Consider the following 25,724-nt stretch of genomic DNA (forward strand, 5'->3'; position numbering starts at 1 on the left):
AGACACGGGGAGAATGTGCAAACTCCACTCAGACAAGCTGGGAATCGAATCTGGATCCCTGGTGCTGTGAGGCAGCAGCGCTAACCACTGTGCCACCCGATCTAGAAGGATAGAATCCTGACAGTGCAGAAGGAGGCCATTCGGCCCAGCGAGCCAATAATGTTTTTTTGAATTCTAATTCCACCATCTGTCCGTGGCGAGATTCGAACCCGGGTCACCAGAACATTAGCTGAGTTTCTGGATAAATATTCGAGCGATAATACCACTAAGCCATCGCCTCCCCTAAACTCCCAACTGACCAATGCTGGTGTTTATGCCCCACACGTGCTTCCTTCCACAGCACTTCATCTCAAATCTATCAGCACACTCTGCTACCCACTTCTCTGAGAGCCTTTATCCAAGTTCCCTTGAAATGCATCAGTACAATTCGTCTCAACCTCATGGCAATGTATGCAGCAGAGAACTCAATGAGGTGAAACCAATCTCTGATTCTCGCAGACAGTGAACCCTGACCTCCCCGGCACCAATGGTGATGATGAAACTGTGCTTGGATAACTCTGGGTACCACACCTTCGTGCCCATCTTCCTCTCAAAGTGAACCCACTCTGACCGAAGGGCCCGGAAATGCCAGGGTGTTACTGCAGCCTCAGCTGTCTAGAAAATCCCACAAAATAATCGGATTTGCGGGCGAACAAAGCTGCCAATTATGTTCTCACGCTCCACACAGTCTGTAGCTTAGTAACCAGATGTCATTACAGAAGCAGATAAGGCGCCAACAATGGAACCGCCCCTCAGTCAATGAATCATTGTCTCTTGGCTAAACCGGCTCTAATTAGAGCCACTCATTAAAACAGAAGCTACAAAACTTTGTACCAATAGATGGCTCACCCTGCACCTGCGGTTCTGCCCAAGGACCCACAGCTGAAATGTTGACTTTTCCTTGCTCTCACAGACTCTGCTTCACAAAGAAAATTACAGCACAGAAACAGGCCCTTCGGCCTCCCTGACTATGCTGCCCGACTGAACTAAAACCCCCTACCCTTCCGGGGACCATATCCCTCTATTCCCATCCTATTCACGTATTTGTCAAGACACCCCTAAAAGTCACTATCGTATCTGCTTCCACTACCTCCCCTGGCAGCGAGTTCCAGACACCCACCACCCTCTGCGTAAAAAAACTTGCCTTGCATATCTCTAACCTCCGGGTGTTCCCAGCATTTTTCTCCAGTTATTTAATGTGCATTTTCTATTCATTCATGGGGACATGGGCGCCGCTCGCTGGGGCAGCATTTATTATCCATACCTAGTTGCCCTTGGAGGGCAGTCAAAAGTCAACCACAACAGAAAATGCTGGAAAACCTCAGCAGATCTGACAGCATCTGCGGGGAGAGAATAGAACCAATGTCGAGCCTGGATGACCTTCAGAGACACCCTGCGCTGACGAAGGGTCATCCAGACTCGAAACGTTGGCTCTATTCTCTCCCCACAGATGCTGTCAGGCCTGCTGAGATTTTCCAGCATTTTCTGTTTTTGTTTCAAATTCCAGCATCCGCAGTATTTTGCTTTTATCAAAAGTCAACCGCATTGCTGTGGCTCTGGAGTCACATGTAGGCCAGACCAGGTAAGGACAGCAGATTTCCTTCCCTAAAGGGACATCAGTGAACCAGATGGGTTTTTCCGACAATGGTTTCATGGTCATCAGTAGATTCTTAATTCCAGATATTTTTTTAGTATCAAATTCAAATTCCACCATCTGCTGTGGTGGGATTCGAACCCAGCTTCCCAGAACATTAGCTGAGTTTCTGGATTAATAATCTAGCGATAATACCACTAGACCATCGCCTCTCCTAATTTTCACTTTCACGTTGTGGAATGTGACGGCCAAACGATCCCACGGGTTGGTCTACTAACTTCTGAAGACTTCAGATTACAGAGCCAGAAGAGAGACCTTCTGCTAAAAAATAAAACCTGATTAACTTCAATGTTCCATAGATAGCCGTAATGTTGGGGGGGGGGGGGGGGGGGGGGGGGGAGGTGATGATAGGGTCAGGAGACTTTGTGGAGGTGAACAGAGATCATAGAATCCCTACAGTGCAGAATGAGGCCATTCGGCCCATCGAGTCTGCACCGACAACGACCCCACCCAGGCTCTATCCTGCTAATCCCCCTGACACCAAGGGGCAACTTATCATGGCCAATCCACCTAACCCGCGCATCTTTGGAACCTGGAGCACCCGGAGGAAACCCACGCAGCCACGGGGAGAACGTGCAGACTCCACACAGACAGTGACCCAAGCCAGGAATCGAACCCGGAGTCCCTGGCGCAGTGAGGCAGCAGCGCTAACCGCTGTGCCACCCACAGGAAGGGAACTTGCAGCGGAATAATTTTGGTGGAAAGCTCACGCGATCTCCTTTCTCTTCCACTATTTAAACCTATTGGACAGCGTGGAGTCACGAGACACAAGTCGACGGGGAGGGTTGCTCCTTTTGGAACGTACGGTTTAAGAGTGAGCGCAGGCGAATGCCCATTGGAAGTGAAGGAAAGCTAGGAGGTACTGCATTACACTCACTTAGACTCAACTCCAAGCCTTGAGTAAACCGAGGGGATAGGAGATTGTTTGGTATTGCCTCATCATCCCCCCCCCCCCCCCCCCCCCCACCACCTGAGGGGAAGTAAGGGATTCCCAAAATAAAGTACATCATCGTAGGAGACAGTCCTTCAAGCAGCGGTGGGCAATCTGTGGCCCATCTGTGTTCAGAGTGCAGCCTATGAGGTATTTTGCTGGCCGTTTCCCACGCGCAGGGTGTCTCACAGGATCCCTGCAGTGCAGAAAGAGGCCATTTAGCCCATCGAGTCTACACCGACTCTCTAAAAGAACATCCCACCCAGGCCCACTCCTCCCTGTTACCCCACACTGCGGGCAACACAGTGGTTAGCATAATTACTTGCTAACACTTGTTAGCAGCACGGGCACAGCGGTTAGCCTCACAGCTCCAGGGACCTGGATTCGATTCCCAGCTTGGCTCATTGCCTGTGTGGGGAGTCTGCACGTTCTCCCCCGTGTCTGCGTGGGTTTCCACCGGGTGCTCCGGTTTCCTCCTACAGTCTGAAAGACGTGCTGGTTAGGGTGCATTGGCTATGCTAAATTCTCCCTCAGTGTAACCCGAACAGGTGCCGGAGTGTGGTGGCTAGGGGGATTTTCACAGTAACTTCATCGCAGTGTTAATGTAAGCCTACTTGTGACAATAATAAACTTTTGAACTTCAAACTTCCGAGGATTTCTGTCCCCATAGTTTTTCTCCTACTGGCACGGCTGAAGCGATTTGCACAGAAAGCAAAGGGGAGTGAAGTGAGATGCATACTGATTGCTCACAACACTGACCGAGAGAGCAGTGCTGTGTCCAGTGTCAATATTTATTTTGACTCTACAATTTAAGGTTGACTGTTCTATCAATGTATAAATGATTAAGCATTTTCTTTAACCCGTTATGAAATATTCGGTGTGTATGAAATGTATTGAGCCTTATTCATGGGGTCACGGTTAGTGAACAATCTTGCAGCTCACTGCAATGAAGGGGGGGGGCCACTCATGCAGCCCACTCACTAACCCAGGTTGCCCATCACTGCCTTATTGTCTCAGCAAGTCTAAGTGGCTGCTCGCCAAGTCACACAACAATCTGCATTGATATAGCCTAGTGCAATGCCCCATGGAGTGTCGCCAGAGTGCAGAGACTAAGCTAAGGTAGGCGACATCAGGGAAAGACTTTGGTCACAGTGGCTTAGCGCTGCTGCCTCACAGGACCAGGGACCCAGGTTCGATTGCGGCCTCGGGTTACTCTCCGTGTGGAGTCTGCACATTCTCCCCCTTGTCTGCATGGGTTTCCTCCTACAGTCCATTGCTGAGAGGTGGACTGGCTATGCTAAACTGCCCCCTTAGTGTCAAGGGGATTATCAGGGTAAATGCATGGGGTTATGGGGATAGGGCAGGGGTGGGATTGTAGTCAATGCAGTCTCGATGGGCCAAATGGCCTCCTTCTGCACTGTAAGATTCTATGATTCTAAGTCAACATTTCAGTTGTGGGTCCTTGGGCAGAACTGCAGGTGCAGGGTGAGCCATCGATTGGTACAAAGTTTTGTAGCTTCTGTAGTAATGAGTGGCTCTAATTAGAGCAAGTTTAGCCAAAAGACAATGATTCATTGACTGAGGGGCGGTTCCATTGTTGGTGCCTTATCTGTTCCTGTAATGACATCTGGTTACTAAGCTACAGGCTGTGCGGAGCGTGTCCCTGTGGGTTTCCTCCGGTTTCCTCCCACTGTCCATTGCTGTGCGGGTGAAGTGGATTGGCTATGCTAAACTGCCCCCTTAGTGTCAAGGGGATTATCAGGGTAAATGCATGGGGTTACGGGGATAGGGCCTGGGTGGGATTGTTGTTGGTGCAGGCTTGATGGGCCAAATGGCCTCCTTCTGCACAGTCGGGGTGCTATGATTCGAAAGGGGTGGGATTTAAGGAGCATCCTCAAGGAGTCGCCACAGGGAGGGGTTCAGAACAGGTACTGAACAAGAGCCAAGAACACGATTCCCGGTCTGTTACTGATCTCAGCCGCATATGGGCAGCAGTGGGTTCGATTCCCAGCTTGGGTCACTGTCTGTATGGAGTCTGCACGTTCTCCCCCCCACCCCTGCCGTGTCTGCGTGGGTTTCCTCCGGTTTCCTCCCACAGTCCGAAAGACGTGGTGGTTCAGGTGCATTGAGCCGAACAGGCGCCGGACTGTGGCGACGCGGGGAATTTCACAGTAACTTGATTGCAGAGTTAATGTAAGCCTTACTTGTGACTAATAAACAAACTTTAAGTCAACCAAAGGGCACTACTGACTTCAGGGTTAGGATGGCTGTTTTCACGGTGGAATGGAAGAGGTTCAGCTGAGGTGTCCAAAATTACAAAGGATTATTGACAGGGCAAATAGGGACCACTTGCAGGTCAGTTCGATCGCTGTACCATAGATTTTTGGATCAAGGGCTCCCTGCAGTGGATATCGCTGTGGATCTCGAGATAGCTTCAAAGCCATTTCCTCACTCCAGACTTATTTAAACCTCCAGTGATTCAGCAACAGATCCGGTGTCTTAGAATTTATTTTTGTTAAAAATAAAACCTGGTTACAGCAACGGTGAACCATTCCAAAGCATAAACTTATTTATAAAGGAGAAAATAAATACAGCAGGTGTTTCACAATTCTGAGCTCCAAGGCAAATGAAGTTGAAACTCATTTCGACGTTCTAAAACAAGTTCTGTACAATGGGTAGAATCTGTCGAACCCTATGCCAATGATTATTGCTCGTCTCGTCTCTGCACATCTGGGTTGGCTGTAACGCATCACAAGGACATCACAGCTCCTTATGGGTATAAGACACAGGCGTGACAAAATGCCAGCCACAGATCAACTGTCGTCGTCAACAAGTGACAAACTGCTGGAAAAGGCACTCGTGTTGATGCACAGAGATCAGGATCTGGCTCCATGGTGATGGCCTCCACCCCACGGTTGGGCCAGCTACCCAACAGGAGACAGAGAGAGAGAGAGACACACATACATACAGAGGAGAGACACACGTATAGACGAGAGAGAGAGAGACACACACACACACACACACATACAGAGGAGAGAGAGAGAGAGACAGACACAGCGAGAGAGAGACAGACAGAGAGAGAGACAGAGACAGACAGAGAGAGAGAGACACAGAGCGAGAGAGAGAGACAGAGAGAGAGAGAAACAGAGGGAGGGAGAGAGAGAGAGCGAGGCACACACAGGAAAGAGACAGGGGGAGAGAGAGAGAGAGAGTGACAGGGACAAGAGAGAGAGAGACAAAGAAAAGCAAAGCTAGGGAAAATGGAAAATAAAATTGATCTTAACAATTCTTCAAGAATCCCATAATTTGAGCACTGGGAATGCAGATTTAATAGCATAAAAGCTTGTTTTTAAATATGTCTCCGACACAGGGCTGTAAGAAAATTATATAACTATTTATACCCACATACAATTTTTTATAAACATCAATTTTTATACAAGTTATCATTTCTTCATCACACTGGTTCAAACCATCTCTAAAACAGCAAATGCAAATCAGAAGTTCTCCACAATACAGCACTGAGGTTACTGAAAAAATAAATACATTAGAAAATGGGTCATTTTTAGACAATGCTCCAGACAAATCCGGATAAAGCTGCGCGAGGGCCACCAATTCGAGGCTTCAGAAGGAAGTCAGTGTCCAATGAAAATGTGCCTGAATTCCATATGCAACCAAAGAGAGGGCGAGGGGGGGGAAAAAAGTCTCTCTTCTCTCCTTCTGAAACCCAAACTAATTTCTGCACCCTTTACATCAACTGCATTGGGAAGTTGGACTTAAGTTTCTTTATTAGTATCACAAGTAAGCTTACATTAACACTGCAATGAAGTTACTGTGAAAATCCCCGAGTCGCCACACTCCAGCGCCTGTTCGGGTACACCGAGGGAGAATTTAGCACGGCCAATGCACCTTAACCAATAGGTCTTTTGGACTGTGGGAAGAAACTGGAGCATCCGGGGTTAACCCACGCAGACACGTGCAGATTCGGCACAGACTGTGATCTAAGCCAGGAATCAAATCCGGGTCCCTGGCGCTGTGAGGCAGCAGTGCTGACCTTTGTGCCACTGCATTTAGCCAGAGAGTGGGGAGAATATGCAACTCACTACCAGAGAGAGAGAGAGAGAGAGAGCGGTTGCGGTGAATGGTATAGATGTACTTATGGGGAAATCCCCGAGTCACCACACACTGGCGCCTGTTCGGATACACCAAGGGAGAATTTAGCAGGGCCAACGTTCCTAACCAGCACGTCTTTCGCACTGTGGGAGGAAACCGGAGCACCCGGAGGAAACCCACACAGATGGGAAGAACGTGCAGACTCCACGTAGACAGGGACCCAAGCCAGGAATTGAACCCAGGTCCCTGGCGCTGTGAGGCAGCAGTGCTAACCACTGTGCCTCCGTGCTGTCCTTAAGCGACTTAACACTTTTCTCACTGACATTTTCTCCCATTCCATCACTCCCAAACGAAAGGGACAAATTGTGGTAAAATCGACAAAGATAAAAAAGGGTCGCCACAGGGAACAAAATGATCCGTGTCATAGAATCCCTACAGTGCAGGAGGCCGTTTGGCCCATCAGGCCTGCACCGACAACAATCCCACCCCAGGCCTTATCCCCATAACCCCACACATTTACCCTAGCCAGTCCCCCTGACACTAAGGGGGCAATTGGGCACGGCCAATCCACCTAACCCGCACACCTTTGGACTGTGGGAGGAAACCGGAGCACCCGGAGGAAACCCCACGCAGACACGGGGAGAACGTGCAGACTTCACGCAGACAGTGACCCGAGCCGGGAATCGAACCCAGGTCCCTGGCGCTGTGAGGCAGCAGTGCCACCGTGCCGCCCTGAGTTTGGATATCCCTACTACTGGAGTTTGGTTTCACAAATTAAGTGCGTTCACATGAGGTGATGGTGTGTTTCAGTGTAGTTTAAAGTTTTTTTTTAAAAAACAAAACACAAGAATCTCACCAACAGCTGGAGAACAAAAGGTTGCAGTCCACGGAAATTTTGAACTGGCCAAGAGAGGTTTACAGCCTTTGTTTGCTGGGGTCAGATTGTCAAAACAGATACAGGTCTTACAGGAGAGGCTAAGTGGATATTATACCACTGTATAAGGCGCACATCTGTCAAAGGACTATACAACAGAGTGAGACCGGCAGCGGTTTACAAAAAAAAAACACTATCTTTTTTGCCAGAATGACCTAAAGTACCATGAGAGTGGATGCTACAAAATTTAAAAAGAAAACCGCTTCAGATAATAAATTAAAGTTTATCTGTCACATCACAGAGGCAAAACCCTGTTTTCTAATTTCACCAGTTTGGTCATAAAGATTCAGAAAGAGATACTCCAAAGTACTGGGTTATATAAAGATATATCTTATATGTCTTACATATTTACAGTCAATCAGTCACATTTATTTGCCCTCTTTAACCGTTATATAACTGGAATTGCAACAGCATTTTACCACCACGTTTCGTCAAGTTAGAATTCCCGCACCAGTTCCTTCTCCCAATGTCCATGTGGAATTCTAAGCAGACCGCTTTTCCTTGGTAACCATCAGTCTTAAATTGCCAAGTTTCATACCGAGGAATCGCGGATTTGTTCTCTCTCGTAGTTACTCTTCTTCACTCTGGTGACACTTGCCAGCAAACCCGACTCAGTCACTCTTAAGGTAAAGATAAATATCGATGAGTTGATTGCATCATATTGAACAAAGGACAGTACAGCACAGGAAACAGGCCCTTCAGCCCTCCAAGCCTGTGCCGCTCATTGGTCCAACTGGGCCATTCGTTGGTCACAGAAGACAGAGGGTGGTAGTGGAAGGGTCTTTTCCCGGCTGGAGGCCTGTGACTAGTGGTGTTCCGCAGGGCTCTGTATTGGGACCTCTGCTGTTTGTGATTTATATAAACGATCTGGAAGAAGGTGTAACTGGCGTGATCAGTAAGTTTGCGGACGACACAAAATTGGCAGGACTTGCAGATAGTGAGGAGCATTGTCAGAGGCTACAGAAGGATATAGATAGGCTCGAAATTTGGGCAAAGAAATGGCAGATGGAGTTCAATCGTGATGAATGCGAAGTGATGCATTTTGGTAGAACTAATGTAGGGAGGAGCTATACGATAAATGGCAGAACCATAAAGGGTGTAGATACGCAGAGGGACCTGGGTGTGCAAGTCCACAGATCCTTGAAGGTGACGTCACAGGTGGAGAAGGTGGTGAAGAAGGCATATGGCATGCTTGCCTTTATAGGACGGGGCATAGAGTATAAAAGTTGGGGTCTGATATTGCAGATGTATAGAACGTTGGTTCGGCCGCATTTGGAATACTGCGTCCAGTTCTGGTCGCCACACTACCAGAAGGACGTGGAGGCTTTGGAGAGAGTACAGAGGAGGTTTACCAGGATGTTGCCTGGTATGGAGGGGCTTAGTTATGAGGAGAGATTGGGTAAACTGGGGTTGTTCTCCCTGGAAAGACGGATGAGGGGAGACTTAATAGAGGTGTATAAAATTATGAAAGGCATAGATAGGGTGAACGGTGGGAAGTTTTTCCCCAGGTCGGTGGTGACGTTCACGAGGGGTTGGAGGTTGAACACAGATATCAGAAGGACGTATTTTACAGAGGGTGGTGGGGGCCTGGAATGCGCTGCCAGGCAAGGTGGTGGAGGCGGACACACTGGGAAAGTTTAAGACTTATCTAGATAGCCACATGAACGGAGTGGGAATAGAGGGATACAAAAGAATGGTCTAGTTTGGACCAGGGAGCGGCACGGGCTTGGAGGGCCGAAGGGCCTGTTCCTGTGCCGTATTGTTCTTTGTTTGTATCCCTCCATTCCCAGACTGCTCATGTGACTATCCAGGCAAGTCTTAAACGATGCCAGCGTGTCCACCACCTATTGGTATCTTGTCTTGCCGGAATAGCATTACACACACACACACCAAGGTTTACACGCACGCGTTTATACCACACCCCCCACACACACAAGGTTTAGACAACACCTCTCACACACACAAGGTTTATACAACTCGCACACCGGGGTGGCAGTGGTTAGCACTGCTGCCTCACAGCGCCAGGGACCCTGGTTCAATTCCGGCCTCGGATCACTGTGTGGGGAATTTGCATGTTCTCCCCATATTTGCCATGACCAAACATAACCCTGTTTCAGATTCCAGCACCTGCAGTATTTTACCTTAATCTGAGGCTTTAACCTAACCCGCACATCTTCGGACTGTGGGAGGAAATCGGAGCACCCGGAGGAAACCCACGCAGTCACGGGAAGAACGTGCAGACTCCGCGCACAGGCAGTGACCCAAGTCCGGAATCAAACCCGGGTCCCTGGCGCTGAGAGGCAGCAGTGTGCCAACATCAGTGAACCAGATGGGTTTTTCCGACAATCGACAATGGTTTCATGGTCATCAGTAAATTCTTAATTCCAGATATTTTTTATTGAATTCAAATTCCACCATCTGTTGTGCCAGGATTCGAACCCGGGTCCCCAGAACATTAACTAAGTTTCCAGATTAATAGTCGAGCGATAATACCACTAGACCATCACCTCCCTGTAGGGCAGACCGGGTAAGGATGGCAGATTTCCTTCCCTTAGTGAATCAAATGGGTTTTTCCAACAATCGATTCATGGTCATCAGTAGATTCTTAATTCCAGATACTTTATTTTTATTGAATTCATATCCCACCATCTGCTGTGGCGGGATTCGAACCTGGGTCCCCAGAACATGAGCTGAGTTTCTGGATTAATAGTCTAGCGATAATACCGCTATGCCATCGCCTCCAATTGTCAAGTGTGCACTTTTTTTGAGAATACAAATTAAGTCACAGCACCTTGCAAAACAATACATTAGACCTCATTTGGAGTAATGCGAGCAGTTTTGGGCCCCGTATCTAAGGAAGGATGAACTGGCCATGGAAAGGGTCCAGAGGAGGGTCACAAGAATGATCCCTGGAATGAAGAGCTTGTCGTATGAGGAACGGTTGAGGACTCTTGGTCTGTACTCGTTGGAGTTTAGAAGAATGAGGGGGGGATCTTATTGAAACTTACAGGACACTGCGAGGCCTGGATATAGTGGACGTGGAGAGGATGTTTCCACGAGTAGAAAAAACTAGAACCAGAGGGCACAACCTCAGGCTAAAGGGACGATTCTTTAAAACAGAGATGAGGAGGAATTTCTTCAGCCAGAGAAGTGGTGAATCTGTGGAACTCTTTGCCACAGAAGGCTGTGGGGGCCGGGTCATTGAGTGTCTTTAAGACAGAGATAGATAGATTCTTAATTAATAAGGGGATCAGGGGTTGTGGGGAAAAGGCAGGAGAATGGGGATGAGAAAAATATCAGCCATGATTGAATGGCGGAGCAGACTCGATGGGCCGAGTGGCCTAATTTGCTCCTATGTCTTATGGTCGAATATTAAAATCCACCCACAAGCAAAGAACAAAAATAAGATTAATGAAAAACAGATCTATGTATCCCATGTAATCGATTACTACTCATTAATTTCCACATCTGCAACAACTTGACATCCTGGGCACTATTTAAGAATCAAATACAAGACCGTAAGATGAAGGAGCAAAATTAGGCCATTCGGCCCATCGAATCGCTCCGCCGTTCGAGCATGGCTGATATGATTCTCAGTCTACTTGTGACACATGATTCTCCTGCATTCTCCGCATAACCCTTGATCCCCTTATTGATCAGGAACCTATCTATAAAACCTAAAATATATATACCCAAATCCATAGGTAAGAAATGCAAGTATCCATTCTCAGTCCGACTCCCTCTGCTTCTTCCCCGCAGCCGAACCTATCGGATTCCCTGCGGAAGGCTATGTTGAATCTGCTTCTGGCAGCGCCGTTCCAGATCCCTGAGTCAGGATTCATAGTTTACCCAAAAGGGGATGTTAAAATGTGGGACGTGCTGGAGTGCAGAGATGAGAATACGGTATTCACCAAGGATTATTGGAAATATGCGAGTTACAGGAACCGTAATGTAAATCATCATAGAATCCTTACAATGCAGGAGCAGGCCATTCAGCCCATCAAGTATGCACCAACCACGATCCCATCCAGGCCCTATCCCCATAACCCCAAACATTTACCCTGCCATTCCCCTGGACGCTAAGGGGCAATTTAGCGTGACCAATCCACCTAACCTGCTTCACAGCACCAGGGACTCTGGTTCAATTCCAGCCTCAGGTCATTGTCTGTGCGGAGTTTGCACGTTCTTCCCGGGTCTGCGTGGGGTTTCGTGGGACAGCACGGTGGCACAGTGGTTAGCACTGCTGCCGCACAGCGCCAGGGACCCAGGTTCGATTCCCGGCTTGGGTCGCTGTCTGTGCAGAGTCTGCACGTTCTCCCTGTGTCTGCGTGGGTTTCCTCTGGGTGCTCTGGTTCCCTCCCACAATCCAAAAGACGTGCTGGTTAGGGTGCATTGACCAGAATAGGCGCTGGACTGTGGCGGCCAGGGGAATTTCACAGTAGCTTCATTGCAGTGTTAATGTAAGCTAATAAATAAATTCTAACTTTTCCTCCGGGTGCTGCAGTTTCCTCCCACAGTCCAATGACATGCAGGTTGGGTTAAAGCCCATGATAAAAGCAAAATACTGCGGATGCTCAAATCTGAAAGAGGTTAGGTGGATTGGTCATGCTAAATTGCCCCTATGCATCTGGGGGATTAGCAGGGTAAATGTTTGGGGACAGGGCCTGGGTGGGGTTGTGGTTGGTGCAGACTTGATGGGTTGAATGGCCTGCGCATTGTAGGGATTCTATGATGAAGAATTGTCAGTACGGTTCCTGTAACATTCACAGTGTAAAAATCCATGTCAAGTCTCGCCCACCCCAATGAAATGTCCAACTCTTGTGACTGATGCAGGCAATGATTTCTCACTCATTTCTACTGCGCAAGGAGATCCAGATACTTACACCTCATCCATCGTGACATCCTCCTCATCCTGTGGGAGCTGTAGGTAGGGGTTGTTGGAGGCTGGCCGGAACTTGTACCCAGTCAGCACAAAGAACACCAATGTCGACACCTCCACTAGAAACTAAGTTGATAAAAAAAAGAGGGAAAAAAAAACACATTATAAATTACGGGGTGCAGAATAACAAAGAGGTCAGGGATTAGGATTTCTGGCCGTTTTACCAGCACGGTTTGCCTGAAATGGGGCAGGTCGGCACAGAGGAATGTCAAGCCCGTGTTCCAGAGAGCTGATTCGAGCTTCTGTCACCTCCGAGACGGGTTCAATAAACTCCAACTCTCAAATCAAAGTAAAAGCTTAATGATTCCCACTGCTCAAGGCGGCTCTTAATATGAGGTTAATTTTTTCTTAAAAATTAGAATACCACAGGCAGGGAGGTTATAAAATGTTGTAAGTATTTAAAAAGAATAATCCATTGACCAAGAAACCAACTACTCACCATTGCTTTCTGTAGATGAAAAACCCAAATTGAAAATGTTTTTTTGCGATAAATCTGTGCAAATTAAACTATCCTAACTTTTCACTGAAAATATTTTAGGGAATTCTTTGAATGCAAGGAAGATGAATTACGTTCTATTAGGCTGCCTGATCGACTGGCTCAGTATTCAAGGCTGTTCAATAAATATGTAATGTGTATATAATATAAATCAGGAACCTGGATCGAACATCCATCTCAAAAAGCATGGCTTTCAATCTCAGCAGTCCCCATCTTTACGACCCGAAGTGACAGATTAAACCAAAGTTTTTCATCTCTTGTATGTGAAGTTTCTTCTGGTATTGGATTTAAATGTATTTCTGGTATTGTCTTGCCACGGGATACTCATCATTTAACATAAAAAAGGTCTACCCTTAATCTTGACTTTAAAATCGACCTACAGCCACCCCTGGACCCATCTCTGTGCAGCAGCATCCCCCCCACTCCTCCCCCTCAAGGACCCATCTCTATACAGCCTCTCTTTCCCCCCCCCCCCCCCCCAACCCATCTCCATATAGCCTCCTCCAGCCCTCTGATTGCAGCCTTTCAAACATCCTTTTTTGCATCAACTCTGGCAGTCATTCCTGCGGTCACCTAGATCCCACTTTTGATATTTCCTCATTGAACCTCCACTTGCTGCCTCCTCCTTCTCTTAGGCACTGTGGGGAGGCGACGGCCTAGTGGTATTATCGATGGACTAGGAATCCAGAAACTCAGCTAATGTTCTGCAGACCCGGGTTCGAATCCCACCACGGCAGATGGTGGAATTTGAATTCAATTTTTTAAAAAGTGGAATTAAAAATCTACTGATGACCGCGAAACCATCGTCGATTGTTGGAAAAACCCACCTGGTTCACTAATGTCCTTTAGGGAAACAAATCTGCCGTCCTTACCCGGTCTGGCCTACATGTGGCTCCAGGGCCACAGCAATGTGGTTGACTCTCAACTACCCTCGGGCAACGAGGAATGGGCAGTAAACGCTGGCCAGCCAGCGACGCCCATGTCCCTCAAATGAAGTTTTTTAAAAATCCTTTATACCCTTCTAACCTCTGCTTTTTCTAATCACTTGTTTCACCCATTCCTTTCAAGATGCGTTGCTAAGTCAAAAGGCATGTTCTCCTTAAGCATCTTTTAATGAGGGTGCACTTAGGAGGTTTTCTTGTTTCATAGAATCATCATAGAATCCCTACAGTGCAGAAGGAGGCCGTTCGGCCCATCGAGTCTGCACCGGCCCCAATCCCACCCAGGCCCTATTCCCGCAACCCCACATATTTACCCTGCTAATCCTCTGATACCAGAGTCAACTTAACATGGCCAATCGACGTAACCCGTACATTTTGGACTGTGGGAGGAAACCAGAGCACCCGGAGGGAACCCACGCAGAGACGGGGAGAACGTGCAAACTCCACACAGACAGTGACCCAAGCTGGGAATCGAATCCGGGTCCCTGGCGCTGTGAGGCAACAGTGCTAACAAAACAAAGAACAAATCCCAATGATGATTGAGGTTTCTTCACCTGGGAGGGTGGTGGAGGTGGGATGCCTCACATCCTTTTAAAAAGTACCTTGGATGAGTTCTTGGCACATCATAACATTCAGGGCTATGGGCCAAGTGCTGGCAAGTGGGATTAGGTGGGCAGGTCAGGGCCTTTCATGCATCAGTGCAGACTCGATGGGCCGAATGGCCTCTTCTGCACTGTAGTATTCTGTGACAAATTGATAATCGGAAGAGTAAAAATTATGACTCTTTAATGAGCAAACACGCTCAATAAGGAAATTACTATGAGGTCACTAAAAGGTTACACTTAATTTTTTTGAAGTTGTTTTAAGCTTCTGATTATACCACCATGCCAACACAACCGCTCTCGGCCTTATAAATGGGCAAATCTATATTCATAGAATCCCTAGTGCAGAAGGAGGCCATTCAGCCCATCCAATCTGCGCCGACCACAATCCCACCTATTCTTGTAACCTCTCATATTTACCCTGCTAATCCCCCTGACACTAGCGTTAATTTAGCATGGCCAATCAACCTAACCCGCACATCTTTGGACTGTGGGAGGAAACCGGAGCACCCGGAGGAAACCCACGCAGACACGGGGAGAATGTGCAGACTCCACACAGACAAGTGACCCGAAGCCAGAACTGAACTGAGTCCCTGGTGCTGTGAGGCAGCAGTGCTAACCACTGCGCTGCTCCAATATTCCATTAACCTTGCTTACGACAGTTGAACAACTCAAACCCAAAGTCCCAATTTCCACAGGTTTTGGGAAATAAGCTGCCCTTTGATAATGTTGGCATAGAAATCATAGAAACCCTACAGTACAGAAAGAGGCCATTCGGCCCATCGAGTCTGCACCGGCCACAATCCCACCCAGGCTCTACCCCCATATCCCTACACATTTACCCACTAATGGGCATGATAGCACAGTGGTTAGCACTGCTGCCTCAGCGCCAAGGGCCCAGGTTCGATTCCTGGCTTGGGTCACTGTGCGGATTTTGCACATTCTCCTTTTGTCTAGGTGGGTTTCCTCCCACAGTCCAAAAGATGTGCAGGTTAGGTGAATTGGCCATGCTAAATTCTCCCTCAGTGTGGCCAAAACAGGTGCCAGAATGTGGCAACGAGGGGATTTTCACAGTAACTCCATTGCAGTGTTAATGTAAGCCAACTTATGGGTATAATTAAACTTTGGGAGGCACGGTAGCACAGTGGTTAGCACTGCTGCTTCACAGCTCCAGGGACCTGGGTTCGATTCCCGGCTTGGGTCACTGTCTGTGTGGAGTTTGCACATTCTCCTCGTGTCTGCATGGGTTTCCTCCGGGTGCTCCGGTTTCCTCCCACAGTCCAAAGATGTGCAGGCCAGGTTGACTGGCCATGCTAAAATTGCCCCTTAGTGTCCGGGATGTGTGGGTTAGAGGGATTAGCGAGTAAATATGTGGGGATATGGGGGTGGGGCCTGGGTGGGATTGTGGTCGGTGCAGACTCGATGGGCCCAATGGCCTCCTTCTGCACTGTAGGGTTTCTATGATTCTATGAATGTTCCTCCATCTCAAGCAGGTTAAGACTGGTATGTCTCACCATTCTGCCATTACTTTCCACTTTCCCCAATCTCACACCATGAATTTTAAACAGCCAACAGTGCTGAACCCAACGATTAGATGGTCAGTCCTTACTCACATTGTACATCCACTGCCACTGAAACGGGACAGTGAATTTGAGAAGAATAGCAATAATCCTGGTGAAATATATGTAGCAAACGATCTGAAAAGAAAAATGAACAATTATTAGAAACATTAAAAGGGATTGGAATTCACAATAAGTAAAATCAGCCTTTGCCCATCAATGTTCCATCAGCTTATCATCCTTGTATCTGTTGTCATACAAGGAGAGACGAAGTTGTTTAGAACAAAGAAAATTACAGCACAGGAACAGGCCCTTCGGCCCTCCAAGCCTGCACCGACCATGTTGCCCGTCTGAACTAAAACCCTAGCCTACCCTTCCGGGGACCATATCCTTCTATTCCCATCCTATTCATGTATTTGTCAAGACGCCCTTAAAAGTCACTATCGTATCCACTTCCACTACCTCCCCCGCCGGCAGTGGGTTCCAGGCACCCACCACTTGCCTCGTACATCTCCTTTCCCCTCGCACCTTACATTTATGCCCCCGAGTAATTGACTCTTCCATCTTTTAGGATTATATCGACTGGAGTTTAGAAGAGTGAGAGGGGATCTCATAGAAAATTCTAACAGGGTTAGACAGGGTAGATTCAGAAAGAATGTTCCCAATGGTGGGGGAGCCCAGAACTAGGGGTCATAGTTTGAGGATAAGGGGTAAATCTTTTAGAACTGAGGGGAGAAATTTCTTCACCCAGAGGGTGGTGAATGTGTGGAATTCACTCCCACAGAAAGTAGCTGAGGCCAAAATACTGTCCGATTTCAGGAAATTAGATGTAACTCTTGGGGCTAAAGGGATCAAGGGATATGGGAGGAGAGGGGATATTGGATTCTATGATCAGCCATGATCATAATGAATGGCGGAGCAGGCTCAAAGGGCCAGATGGTTTAATCCAGCTTCTAGTTTCTATGTTTTATTTCCGACACAATGTAAAAACATAATAGGAACAGGAGTACATCACACAGACCCTTAAGCCTGCTCAGTTATTAAGTACAGGTGTATCTGAGCTTCATTTTTTTGCCATTCCCATAACTTTTAGTTTTCTTCAGTCCAAACACCTATCAATAGATGCACCAAAGAAAGCATTATTTCTGGTTGTATCACAGCTTGGTATGGGCTCCTGCTCTGCCCAAGACCGCAAGGAACCACAAAAGGTTGCAAACGTAGCCCAATCCATCACGCAAACCAGCCTCCCATCCATTGACTCTGTCTACACTTCCCACTGCCTCGGAAAAGCAGCCAGCATAATCAAGGACCCCACGCACCCCGGACATTCTCTCTTCCACCTTCTCCCGACTGGAAAAAGATACAAAAATGCGAGGATACGTACCAACTGACTCAAGAACAGCTTCATCCCTGCTGCTGTCAGACTTTTGAATGGACCTAGCTTGCATTAAGCCGATCTTTCTCTACACCCTAGCTATGACTGTAACACTACATTCTGCACTCTCTCCTTTCCTTCTCTATAAATGGTATGCTTTGTTTGTATAGCGCGTAAGAAACAATACTTTTCACTATGTTATAAATGTTATAATCTCCACATCATGTTATAAATGTGACAATAATAAATCAAATGAACTTCTGAAAAGTCATACGGACTCGAAATGTAAACTCTTTCTCTTGCCACAGATGCTGTCAGACTTGCTGGGTTTTTCCAGCATTTTCTGTTTTCATTTCAGATTTCCAGCAGCCGCAGTATTTTGCTTCTGCTCTCAAAGAACAAAGAACAGTACAGCACAGGAACATAAGGTAAGAACTAGGAGCAGGAGTAGGCCATCTGGCCCCTCGAGCCTGCTCCGCCATTCAATAAGATCATGGCTGATCTTTTTGTGGACTCAGCTCCACTTACCCACCCGCTCACCATAACCCTTAATTCCTTTACTGTTCAAAAATTTATCTATCCTTGCCCTACAAACATTCAATGAGGTAGCCTCAACTGCTTCACTGGGCAGGGAATTCCACAGATTCACAACCCTTTGGGTGAAGAAGCTCCTCAACTCAATCCTAAATTTACTTCCCCTTATTTTGAGGCCATGCCCCCTAGTTCCAGTTTCACCCGCCAGTGGAAACAACCTCCCTGCTTTTATTTATCATGGCCAATCCACCTAACCTGCAAATCTTGGGACACCAAGGGGCAATTTAGCATGGCCAATCCACCTAACCTACACATCTTGGACACTAAGGGGCAATTTAGCATGGCCAATCCACCTAACCTACACATCTTGGACACTAAGGGGCAATTTAGCATGGCCAATCCACCTAACCTACACATCTTGGACACTAAGGGGCAATTTAGCATGGCCAATCCACCTACACATCTTCTGGAGTGTGGGAGGGGAAGGAGAACGTGCAAGCTCCGCACAGACAGTGACCCAGGGCCGGAATTGAACCCAGGTCCCTGGCGCTGAGGGGCTGCAGTGCTAACCGCTGTGCCACCGTGCCTCTGGATTAACTCTCCCGTGCCACACCTTTCCCTCACTCTTGGCTCTTGATAAAGCCCAAGTCGGTTCACCTAGGGATTTAAATGCCATTTCCACATGTAGGAATGATTAAGTCACGCGCTCTTGCGATCCTGAACAGGATACAGGGAATAGAAAACAAAAGCTCCAAGCATTTCGCACAGTTACACTGCATATACACCTACCATGACATAAAAATGTCTGAAGAGCTTCAATTTGGCCAGATTCATTGCAGCTGCAGATAAAAACCAAAAATAAAATTAACAATGATCAGTAATACTGCATTACCCAGTTCCGTAATTCTCAGTTCATTGAATCCTACAGTACAGGAGGCCATTCAGCCCATCGAGTCTGTACCAACCACAATCCCATCTAGACTCTATCCCCATAACCCTACTTTATTTATTCATTAGTCACACGTAAGGTTTACATTAACACTGCAATGAAGTTTGTCAAATTCCTTATTACCCTACTAACCCCCCCGACACTAAGGGGCAATTTAGCACGGCCAATCCACCTAACCCGCACATCTTTGGACTGTGGGAGGAAACCGGAGCACCCGGAGGAAACCCACGCAGACACTGGGAGAATGTGCAAGCTCCACACAGACGGAACCTGGGTCTCCGGCGCTATGAGGCAGTATCACTAACCACTGTGCCACCGTGCCCCTTGCTAACCACAAGGCCTCAGGGTCTTTGGTTAAAAGGAAGCAAAGACCAGCGTTCTAATCACACAATCGGCAATGTCCCCCTGGCTGAAGGTGCGCATCTGTGGCCACTAATAAGGTCAGTCTGGGCTCAGCTTGGAATGATTCCCCCGATAGTTCCACACCCCCCTGGGAACTCGTTACAGAGGCCCACATGAGAACGGCCTCATGGGATTCACGTTCAGGAATGTGACTGATGCCCAAACCCCAGCAAGGAGTCACAAGAAGGCGGGAAGGAGAGAAAATTGGTAAGGAAAGAAAAATTGAAGTCTAGCACAGACATGTGGCACATCATGGCTCAAAGGGCCGAATGGCCTACTCCTGCTTCTATTTTCAATATTAGCAATATTACAGTGTCACCTACACTTGAAGTTGTACAAGACATTGGTACGGCCACACTTGGAATACTGTGTACAGTTCTGGTCACCCTATTATAGAAAGGATATTATTAAACTAGAAAGAGTGCAGAAAAGATGTACTAGGATGCTACCGGGACTTGATGGTTAGAGTTATAAGGAGAGGCTGGATAGCCTGGGACTTTTATCCCTGGAGTATAGGAGACTTAGGGGTGATCTTATAGAAATAATGGGGGGCATTAATAATAATTATAAAATAATGAAGGGCGCAGATCAGCTAGATAGTCAACATCTTTTCCAAAAGGTAGAGGAACCTAAAACTAGTGGGCATAGGTTTAAGGCGAGAAGGGAGAGATACTAAAGGGTCCAGAGGGGCAATTATTTCAGTGGGTGGAGTGTCTGGAACGAGCTGCCAGAGGTAGCAGTAGAGGCAGGTACAATTTTGTCTATTAAAAAGCGTTTAGGCAGTTACATGGGTAAGATGGGTATAGAGGGATATGGGCCAAACGCGGGCAGTTGGGACGAGCTTAGTGGTTTAAAAAAAAAAGGGGCGGCATGGACAAGTTGGGCCCGAAGGGCCTGTTTCCATGCTGTAAACCTCTGACTCCAGGATACGTTTTCTAAAATAGAGCCAACAGGAATGGAGTTACTCAAGAATAAATTGCTATCACCTTCCATTTATCTGTCAGACAATCGCGCTTACCTTTCCCGTCTGTGCTCGAGGCTTCCTGCAAGTGCCTGATCGACCTGGGAAGTACAGAAAATGGAAACCAAGCTTCAGTGAAGTTCCTTTGTTTTTAAAGAAACTTCATCGTATAGAAACACTACTCATGCGACTAGCCAAAGTTGACCTGTATCACCACTCAAAGCTGAGAACTATGTTTGCTTTGTTATTATCTCCAGAAACTTCAGAGATAATTTGAGCATCAACAACAAATCTCAAGTGGAGAGATGGGAAGGGAGGGCAAAACAACACTCATTTCAACAAGAGCAGATCTATTTATTAGTGTCACAAGTAAGGCTCACATTAACACCGCAGTGAAGTTACTGTGAAAATCCCCTAGTCGCCACACTCCTGTTCGGGCAAACTGAGGGAGAATTTAGCACGGCCAACGCACCCAATGTGGCACATCTTTCGGACGGTGGGAGGAAACCGGGGCACCCGGTTTCTTTATAGCCACTTTTCACCCACTTCTTTACAGCTAACAGGTGGGTATCCAACTGGCAAGATGTCACTAGTGGCTAGAAAAGAGAAGTTTGAAGGGTTTTTTGATCAAAGTTTTCAAGTTATTATAGGAGTCTAATGGGGTAAATAAAGAAAATATTTCTTCCGGTTGGGGAGTCTAGGACTAAGGGACATAGGGGAGGTGATGGCCTCTCATAGAAATCATAGAAACCCCCACAGTACAGAAAGAGGCCATTCGGCCCATCGAGTCTGCACCGACCACAATCCCACCCAGGCCCTACCCCCATATCCCTACATATTTTACCCACAAATCCCTCTAATCTACGCATCCCAGGACACTAAGGGGCAATTTTAGCATGGCCAATCAACCTAATCCGCACATCTTTGGACCGTGGGAGGAAACCGGAGCACCCGGAGGAAACCCACGCAGACACGGGGAGAATGTGCAAACCCCACACAGACAGTGACCCAAGCCGGGAATCGAACCCAGGTCCCTGGAGCTGTGAAGCAGCAGTGCTAACCACTGTGCTACCGTGCCGCCCAGTGGTATTATCGCTAGTCTGTTAATCCAGAAATTCAGCTAATGTTCCGGGGACCCGGGTTCGAATCCCACCACTGCAGGTGGTGGAATTTGAATTCAATAAAAAATATCTGGAATTAAGAATCTAATGATGGCCGTGAAACCATTGTCGGAAAAACCCGTCTGGTTCACTAATGCCCTTTAGGGAAGGAAATCTGCCGTCCTTACCTGGTCGCGCCTCCATGTGACTCCTGAGTCTCAGCAATGTGGTTGACTCTCGGCTGCCCTGGGGCACCACCACCACCTGCAAGTTCCCCTCCAAACCACTCACCATCCTGACTAGGAAATACATCACCGTTCCTTTGCAGGTGCTGGGTCAAAATTCTGGAATTCCCTCCCTAACAGCATTGTGGGTCAACCCGCAGCACGTGCACTGCGGCATTTCAAGGTGGCAGCTCATCGCCAACTTCTCAAGGAGCAACTAGGGATGGGTAATAAATGCTGGCCCAGCCAACGATGCCCATGTCCCGCGAATGAATAAAACGAAAAGCCTAAAAATAAAGCCAGATCCTTCGGGAATAAAATTAGGGAACACTTGTACATACAAAAAGAGAGCCAACGGCGTCACCTGGAAACGGAGGTTTCAAGGCGGAAGACACGGTTTTTTCTACATGTATTTCAGAGTAAAGAATCCTTACCAAACAACGGGGAACAGGATCGCTCCACAGCAAATAAGATCCACGAGGAACAGAATCTCCTTCCACAACGCGTACTCACTTGTCCCCTCCTCAGTCGATTCAATAATGATGTAGGCTGTATTTGCTAACACCTCAAAAATCAACAGTAAAAGGAATTTTAACTTTTCTGCACCTTCCGGGGGACAGCTGGCATTCATCTATTTTAATGAACTATTTTAACACATCATACCTCAGCCAGTGATGTGTGAGAAAGTGAGTGTTTGGAAAAAAGCGCATAAGGATACTTCAGTTAGGCAACATTCTTAGCATGCTTACACAGGCAAATGAGGCAACCATTCTGCAGCAGTGGTGTGTGGGCCAGTTAACCCAAGCTATTGTCAGTGGTTACTGTATGACCATTGATTGGGACATCAGAAGACCTCCCCACTCTTCAGTTCACTTGTGTGATGGGACTCCTAAAGTCCACCTAAAAGTTAAAGCTTATTTATAAGTGCCATAAGTAGGCTTACATTAACACTGCAATGAAGTTACTGTCTAAATCCCCTAGTTGACACACTCGGGTACACGGAGGGAGAATTTAGCATGGCCAATCCACCTAACCAGCACGTCTTTCGGACTGTGGGAGGAAACCGGAGCATCCGGGGGAAACCCACGCAGACACGGGGAGAACGTGCAGACTCCACACAGACAGTGACCTAAGCCGGGAATCGAACCCAGGGTCCCTAGCGCTAACCACTGTGCTACCTTGCTGCCCATATCTTGGTCAAGGTCTTGGTAGAAGAGGTAGGGTTTGAGCTCCAAAATTCTTTCAAGAATTTGGCAATCAATTAATTTTAAAATCATTCACGTACCACTAGAAAACTCATGCGGTCTTCAAAACAATACACATTAAAAGAAAGGAATTCCAGAGCCGGGATTCTAATCCTGGGTTTACCTGTAGAGGAATCACGATCATGAAGATCTTTTTGTCTTTGTCTGATAGAATGTATTTCACAAAAGCCCATCCTGTGCCAATCAGAGCCAAAGTAATAAACAGCAAGGCACCTTTCAATCTGCAGGTCGGACAAGAAGGTTAAATCATTACAAACACTTACAAAGAAACGTCCTTTATCTTAAATGCGCTCAAGCTTGACCCCCAGAGAAGACTCTTGCCTCTTTCGCAACCTCAAAACTGATTTTTACCCAAATGTAGTTACTGTCACAGTGTAGGAATCACAGCCAAATTAGCGCACAGCAAGCTGCCACAGACAGTAATGACCAGATAATCTGCTTTAGTCGTGCTAGCTGCAGGATTTCTTTTTTATTCATTCGTGGGACGTGGGTGTTGCTGGCTAGGCCAGCATTTATTGCCCATCCCGAGTTGCCCTTGGAGGGCAGTTGCTGTGGCTCTGGAGTCACATGTAGGCCACACTGATGCGCAGCGACAATGAACACCTCCACAGTGGGGAGTGGCTTCAGAGAAACACATTTTGTGAATGAAATGAAGTCCTGAATCCTTGTGAAATCTTTTTTCTACTCAATCACAGAATCACAGAAACCCTACAGTACAGAAAGAGGCCATTCGGCCCATCGGGTCTGCACCGACCACAATCCCACCCAGGCCCTACCCCCATATCCCTACATATTTTACCCACTAATCCCTCTAATCTACGCATCCCAGGACACTAAGGGGCAATTTAAGCATGGCCAATCAACCTAACCCACACATCTTTGGACTGTGGGAGGAAACCAGAGCACCCGGAGGAAACCCACGCAGACAGGAGGAAAATGTGCAAACTCCACACAGACAGTGACCCAAGCCGGGAATCGAACCCAGGTCCCTGGAGCTGTGAAGCAGCAGTGCTAACCACTGTGCCACCGTGCCGCCCCGTGGGACATGGGCATCACTGGCTGACCAGCATTTGTTGCCCATCCCTTGTTGCCCCTTGAGAAGGTGGTGGTGAGCTGCCTTCTTGAAATGCCGCAGTCCGGGTGCTGTGGGTTGACCCACAATGCCGTTAGGGAGGGAATACCAGGATTTTGACCCAGCGACTGCGAAGGAATGGTGATACATTTCCAAATCAAGATGATAAGTGGCTTGGAGGGCAACTTGCAGGTGGTGGTGTTCCCATGTATCTGCTGCCCTTGTCCTTCTAGACGGAAGTGGTCGTGGGTTTGGAAGGCCTGACAGCATCTGTTGAGAGAATAGAGCCGATGTTTCAAGTCTGGATAATCCTTTGTCAGGGGGGGGAGAAAGGTCATCCAGACTCGAAACGTTGGCTCTATTCTCTCTCCACAGATGCTGTCAGACCAGCTGACATTTTCCAGCATTTGCTGTTTTAAATTCCAGCATCCACAGTATTTTATCGTGGCTGGCAGGTGCTGTCCAAGGATCTCTGGTGAATTGCTGCAGTGCATCTTGTAGATGGTACACACTGATGTTACTGAGCATCGGTGGTGGAGGGAGTGGATGTTTGTGGATGTGGTGTCAATCAAGCGGGGCTGCTTTGTCCTGGATGGTGTCGAGCTTCTTGAGTGTTGTTGGAGCCGCACCCATCCAGGCAAGTGGGGAGTATTCCATCACACTCCTGACTTGTGCCTTGTAGACAGTAGACAGGCTTTGGGGAGTCAGGAAGTGAGTGACTCTCCGCAGTATTCCTAGCCTCTGACCTGCTCTTGTAGCCACAAGAGGATATATGCTGCTCAAGACATGGCTCTTCATCGAACAGTGCTTCAAGCGGTCTTTAAAGTCCACCTGAGAATGCGGGCAGAGCCCCGGTTTGACATCCTATCCAAAAGGCAGCACAGTAGAGCGGCATTGGATTGTCAGCCTGGACCTTTGAGCTCAAGTCCCTGGAGAGAGACTTGAACTTTGAGACTCTGATGCAAACGTGCTATTCAGAGAGTCACAGCTAACTCTAGAGCAATAATTGGGACAGAGATCAGGGATTCAATGGTCAGCCAAGGCCATCTGAATGGCAACCGGAGCCCTGGCCACGAGTGTCACCCATACCCTCCACTTCAAGCATCCCAATATATACTTACAGATGGGTAATGTAGTACATCACAGCCCAACCTTCAATTGCTGTTCCCTTAATAGCAATGAAATAGTAATTTATCTGGAAACAAATAAATCCGTGTAAGGATAGAACTAGAGATAAGACAGGCAAATATTACTTCAGACCATAAGACATAGGAGCAGAATTAGGCCACTCGGCCCATCGAGTCTGCTCCGCCATTCAATCATGGCTGATATTTTTCTCATCCCCATTCTCCTGCCTTTTCCCCATAACCCCTGATCCCCTTATCAATCAAGAACCTGTCTATCTCTGTCTCAAAGACACTCAATGACCCGGCCTCCACAGCCTTCTGCGGCAAAGAGTTCCACAGATTCACCACTCTCTGGCTGAAGAAATTCCTCCTCATCTCTGTTTTAAAGGATCGTCCTTTAGTCTGAGGTTGCCCTCTGGTTCTAGTTTTTCCTATTAATGAAAACATCCTCTCCACGTCCACTCTATCCAGGCCTCGCAGTATCCTGTAAGTTTCAATAAGATCTTCCCC

General features: G+C 47.5%; 2 protein-coding genes across 5 annotated transcripts in view; one reads left to right on the plus strand and one right to left on the minus strand.

Moving 5' to 3' along the window:
• Window positions 1-17,451, plus strand: part of LOC144507795 (retinol dehydrogenase 8-like) — a 34,957-nt gene extending 17,506 nt beyond the window's left edge. Inside the window, exon 7 of the mRNA XM_078235096.1 lies at window positions 17,366-17,451. The gene's annotated coding sequence lies outside the window, so the exon portion shown is untranslated. The remainder of the gene's footprint in view (window positions 1-17,365) is intronic.
• Window positions 5,115-25,724, minus strand: part of LOC144507778 (protein GPR108-like) — a 45,326-nt gene continuing 24,716 nt past the window's right edge. For 3 of the 4 annotated variants that reach the window (XM_078235061.1, XM_078235062.1, XM_078235060.1), the window contains exons 11-18: window positions 25,209-25,282; window positions 23,119-23,236; window positions 22,185-22,315; window positions 20,484-20,527; window positions 18,904-18,953; window positions 16,260-16,343; window positions 12,552-12,673; window positions 5,115-8,288 (exon numbers count right to left, since the gene is read on the minus strand). In XM_078235061.1, coding sequence (XP_078091187.1) covers window positions 8,201-8,288; window positions 12,552-12,673; window positions 16,260-16,343; window positions 18,904-18,953; window positions 20,484-20,527; window positions 22,185-22,315; window positions 23,119-23,236; window positions 25,209-25,282 — 711 coding nt within the window. In that variant the 3' untranslated portion in view covers window positions 5,115-8,200. The remainder of the gene's footprint in view (window positions 8,289-12,551; window positions 12,674-16,259; window positions 16,344-18,903; window positions 18,954-20,483; window positions 20,528-22,184; window positions 22,316-23,118; window positions 23,237-25,208; window positions 25,283-25,724) is intronic. The other variant, XR_013500141.1, reaches the window with a different exon arrangement.

Source organism: Mustelus asterias, chromosome 19 (genome assembly GCF_964213995.1).
Source record: "Mustelus asterias chromosome 19, sMusAst1.hap1.1, whole genome shotgun sequence".
NCBI lineage: Eukaryota > Metazoa > Chordata > Chondrichthyes > Carcharhiniformes > Triakidae > Mustelus > Mustelus asterias.